At 65.0% G+C, this 1,686-nt stretch overlaps 1 protein-coding gene across 1 annotated transcript in view; it reads right to left on the bottom strand.

Annotated features, from left to right (window-relative positions):
* Positions 1-1,686, bottom strand: part of LOC104834307 (proteasome subunit beta type-6-like) — a 22,742-nt gene that overhangs the window by 15,130 nt on the left and 5,926 nt on the right. Inside the window, exons 3-6 of the mRNA XM_010571496.1 lie at positions 1,539-1,684; positions 869-1,000; positions 655-784; positions 24-172 (exon numbers count right to left, since the gene is read on the bottom strand). Coding sequence (XP_010569798.1) covers positions 24-172; positions 655-784; positions 869-1,000; positions 1,539-1,684 — 557 coding nt within the window. The remainder of the gene's footprint in view (positions 1-23; positions 173-654; positions 785-868; positions 1,001-1,538; positions 1,685-1,686) is intronic.

Here is a 1,686-nt window from a genome sequence, read left to right as displayed (position 1 = left end):
CAGCCCCCCCAACCCCTTCAAACCCACCACGGGCAACAAAATCCTGGCACTGGGGACGGGTCATCCCAGGGCGGAAGGCGGCATCCAGGAACCCATAGATGTAGGAGCTGCCTGACCCCCCCACGGCAAAGGGCTGCCGCAGGAGGAGCCCCCCCATTGGCACCACGTACACCTAGGGGGCACAGCGGGTGGTCAGGGGGGTCTATGGGGCAGAGAGGGGGGGCTATGGGGCAGGGGAACGCAGGAGGAGCCCCCCCATCAGCACCACATACATTTTAGGGGGGTTGGGGGGGGCTATGGGGTTCAAAGGTGATGCTGTGAGGCAGAGAGATATGTAAAGCTGAAGGGAGTGCTACAGGATAGAAGGGGGGATGCCATGGGGCAGAAGGCCCCGTGCTATGAGGCAGGGCCCTACTATGGGGCAGAGCGAAAGACGCTAGGCGGCAAAAGAAGATGCTGTAGGGCAGAGTGAAACACTATAGGGTAGAAAAGAGAACCCTATGAACCCTATGGGGCAGAGAAAGGAATGCTAGGAGGCAGAACGTGACGTTTTAGGGCAGAGTGAGACACCGTAGGGTAGAAAAGGTGATGCTATAGGACAGAAAAGAATACTATGGGGCAGAAGAGAGTGCTACGGGGCAGAGGCCCCCCCACCTGCCCCCCCCGGCGTGGGTCCCAGCCAGCCACGATGATGCCGGCGCTGAGCTCCTCCCGGTAACGGTAACAGGTTTGTTGGAAGAGACGAGCGGCCGTCCGCACCCGGGGCGGCTCCTCCAGCTCCACGCTGTGGGACAGGGAGAACGTGTGGGCTGAGACCCGCGGCGCCTGTCCCGCACCTCCTCCCTGCCCCACAGATCACGGCGCGTACCTGTGAAAGGCCAGCTGATAGGCCACAGCGTCGGCCACCGCCTGCGTGTCGGCGGCAGAGCCTGAGCGGCAGCAGAAGATGCGGTCGTGGACGGGGGTCAGCTTGTCCGTCACCCGGTTGGCCACGTACGACCTGCGGTGACATCATGGCGAATACTGCGACAGCCCCGCCCCACCCCAGAACCCCCCTACGGTTTTTGGGGGGGGTCCCAACAGTGACAACCCCGTGACGGGGGTCCCGATCGTCTGCAAGTGACATCGCAGTGACGTCACGGGTGGCATAGGGGTGACAAGCCCCGTGAGGAGGGACCGGGTGACAACCGCCTCGCCATGACCATGGAGGGTTCAGGGACACCTGGTGACACCCCGGGACCACCCCTACGCGGCGGCGGTGACATCAGGGTGACGTCAGGTGCCATCATGGTGACAGGCGCCGGGTGACAACGGTGTGACAGGTGTCACGGTGACAGCAGAGGGTCTGGGGACAACGGGTGGCACCTGGGACACCCTGCAAAGGTTCGGGGGGGTGACATCACGGTGACAGGCTGCCTGCGACAACACCGGTGACACCCCCACGCCTGGGGCCATCTGGCGCCCCCCCCCCCGCTGCCGCCAACCCCACAGCCCCCCGCGGTGACATCACCGATGACATCACCGGCGGCGCCCCTCACCCGGTGGTGGTGCGGGAGTCGGCCCCGATGACGACTCCCCCGTCGAACTCCACGGCCATGATGGTGGTCTGGGCGGAGGGGCTGCGCTGAGGCGGGGGCGGTCTCTCTGCCCCATAGTCCCCCCCCAGCCCCCAGCGGGCTTCCTTCT

The sequence above is a fragment of the Haliaeetus leucocephalus genome, unplaced genomic scaffold, assembly GCF_000737465.1.
Source record: "Haliaeetus leucocephalus isolate CR32 unplaced genomic scaffold, Haliaeetus_leucocephalus-4.0 Scaffold333, whole genome shotgun sequence".
Lineage (NCBI taxonomy): Eukaryota > Metazoa > Chordata > Aves > Accipitriformes > Accipitridae > Haliaeetus > Haliaeetus leucocephalus.
Note: the sequence above shows the minus strand (reverse complement) of the source record. Positions and strands in the feature narration are given on the sequence as shown.